The sequence below is a fragment of the Euphorbia lathyris genome, chromosome 5, assembly GCF_963576675.1.
Source record: "Euphorbia lathyris chromosome 5, ddEupLath1.1, whole genome shotgun sequence".
In the NCBI taxonomy this organism is placed as follows: domain Eukaryota; kingdom Viridiplantae; phylum Streptophyta; class Magnoliopsida; order Malpighiales; family Euphorbiaceae; genus Euphorbia; species Euphorbia lathyris.
The window spans coordinates 87,993,648-87,996,177 of NC_088914.1; the positions used below are offsets into that span (position 1 = coordinate 87,993,648).

Sequence of the window (2,530 nt, forward strand, 5' to 3'; positions counted from 1 at the left end):
AAGCGAAGACTGGAACAACATTGATGATGTTAAGGGCCTGTCATGTACTGAAACAATAGTGTTAGACAAAAAAGGAAAAATATGCTCATTGAAATGAACATCCCTGGACACACACAAACGGTGAGTTGTCATGTTATACATCTTCCATCCTTTTTGTCCAGTTGAGAGCCCAACATAAATACACTGTTCTGACCGGTCATCAAATTTCCCTCTCTGAGGATTGTTGTTCAACACATATCCTTGGCAACCAAAAATCTTCAAATCTGTCAAACTTGGTTCTTTGCCATATAACAAAAAATGAGGAGATTTCCACTGCAATACCTTAGTCGGATAGATATTGAGAAGTGTAGTGGCATATAACATAGCTTCACCCCAAAATTTGACAGACAATCCTCCTTGCTTGAGTAATGCCCTCGCTACAGTAGTCAGACTTCTATGCCGCCTTTCAACCACCCCATTCTGCTGAGGTGTGTACACACATGTTTTCTGATGCGTGATGCCATGTTTTGCAAACACTAACTGTGTTGAATGCCCAACAAATTCAGTCCCATTATCACTTCTAACTGTCTTGACTTTAGTATGAAACTGAGTATTTACCATTGTGATAAAACCATCTAGTAAGCTTGACACTTGATCTTTGTGTTTAAATAAAATAGTCCATATCACACGGGAAAAATCATCAACTATAGTCAACATATATCTATCACCACTAATAGATGTTTGTTTATAAGGCCCCCAACAATCAACATGAATCAGATCAAACACTTGCAAGGTCTTAATGAAACTTAATCCAAAAGAATTTCTAATTTGTTTAGCTCTTAAGCAGATATCACAATCAGCAAAACTAATAATAGAACTCTTAGGCAAATTGAAAACATGTGATAATTTCTCATGTGAGATATGCCCTAAACGTTTATGCCATAATTCGACATCAACATTATTGTCTATAACAGATAAAGACAAATCAGTTTGGCTTACAACTTTCTGAATTACATTCCTATCAAAGGAATCTTTAGCAAGATAATACAGCCCTCTCTTCAATCTTCCAACTGCTAATCGTTGATTAAAATTCCGGCCCTGCAAGATACAATATGTGGTCCAAAAACATACTGAGACACCTTGATCTTGTAGTAGTTTACTAACTGACATCAAATTGTATTTGAATTTGGGAACATAAAGCACATTCAATAATTTGAAATTCTCAGCAAATAATACTTCTCCTTGATGACTGACTATTTGAGCCTCACCAGTTGGTAAAAATACTCTCTTGGGGACATCTAATTTGACTATATTCCGCAATAAACCAGCATTATATGTCATATGAGTTGTTGCTCCTGAATCAATTATCCATTCATCAATGCTAAGAGAACTTAAGCCAGAACTGTTACCTGCACATGCCCCTGCAAATGCTGAAAACTCTTGTGGAAGATAGTCCTGTGTTGTTTTCCCTTTGAGTATCCTCTGTACTTCTCTCTGCACTAGTTCTTGTACAGATTCTTTCTTAGCAGAACTTCCTTCACCTTCTTCAAAATCATCTACTGGAGAAAGCTCTTGTTGCTCATGAGACATATGTGCCTGATGATTAACTGGAGCTGGACCTGTAACTCTCTTTCCTTTAAACCAATCAGGATATCCTTTAATACGGAAACACTCACTCTTCTCATGTCCTCCTTTCCTGCAATAAGAACAAAATTTCTCCTCCTTGCTTTTCACCGAGGAATTAGCATTATTACCTCGATTACCGTAATTGCCACCATTATTAGTACGATTGACATTTCCAGTTTTTTGATTGCTGAAATTTCGATTTCCAGTTGTTAAATTCACAAAATCATTATGAATAGAAGCAATGGAATTAGGATTTCTCTGCTTTTTGATACGTATAAGCATCGAATAAGCTCTGTTAACTGGAGGTAGAGGATCCATCAACAATATTTGATCTCTCACATGATCAAACTCTGGATTTAATCCAGATAAAAATTGCATAAGTTGCTCTTCCTGGACCTGTTCCTGTACTAATTTCCTTGCCTCACAAGAACAAGCAATTGGAGGCTTCACAATAGCATATTCATCCCACATTCGTTTCATTTTATTGAAGAAATCAACCAGAGACATACCTCCTTGATTCAAGCTACAGATCTCTCGACGCAATTGAAAAATCAATGGTCCATTACTCTCGCCATATCGTTCCTCCAGTTCCGTCCATAATTTTCTGGCTGTTGGTGCATACAAGAACACATCGGCTAAGTCTCTGGACATCGCATTTATAATCTAAGAAAAAACAAGATCGTTCTCCCATTTCCACTTCTTGTATGCATCTGAGGTCTTATCTGCTGGTTCTTCATCTTGAAGAATATGATTTGACTTGCGTTTGGCGCTCAGAGCGAGCAACATCGATCTCCGCCATGGTATGTAATTAGATCCATTCAAAATCGTGCTGACAATAACAAGTCCGGGATTATCATTGCTATTGTTGACAGTTGATGAATTCGAGTTTGAATTCATCATTGAATCGCCTTCTCCTTCTCTGGAA

General features: G+C 37.5%; 1 protein-coding gene across 1 annotated transcript; it reads right to left on the minus strand.

Moving 5' to 3' along the window:
- Positions 1 to 200: 200 nt before the first annotated feature.
- Positions 201 to 2,210, minus strand: LOC136231297 (uncharacterized). The gene is made up of 2 exons (XM_066020633.1): positions 1,389 to 2,210; positions 201 to 1,077 (listed from the first exon to the last, which is right to left on the minus strand). The coding sequence occupies exons 1-2, from the start codon at positions 2,110 to 2,112 to the stop codon at positions 1,064 to 1,066; spliced, it is 738 nt and encodes a 245-aa protein (XP_065876705.1). The 5' UTR covers positions 2,113 to 2,210; the 3' UTR covers positions 201 to 1,063.
- Between the last annotated feature and the right edge of the window lie 320 nt (positions 2,211 to 2,530).

What these genes read in the sequence shown, in the direction of transcription:
- LOC136231297 (XM_066020633.1), bottom strand. Translation starts at nt 2,112, where the DNA reads ATGTCTCTGGTTGATTTCTTCAATAAAATGAAACGAATGTGGGATGAA.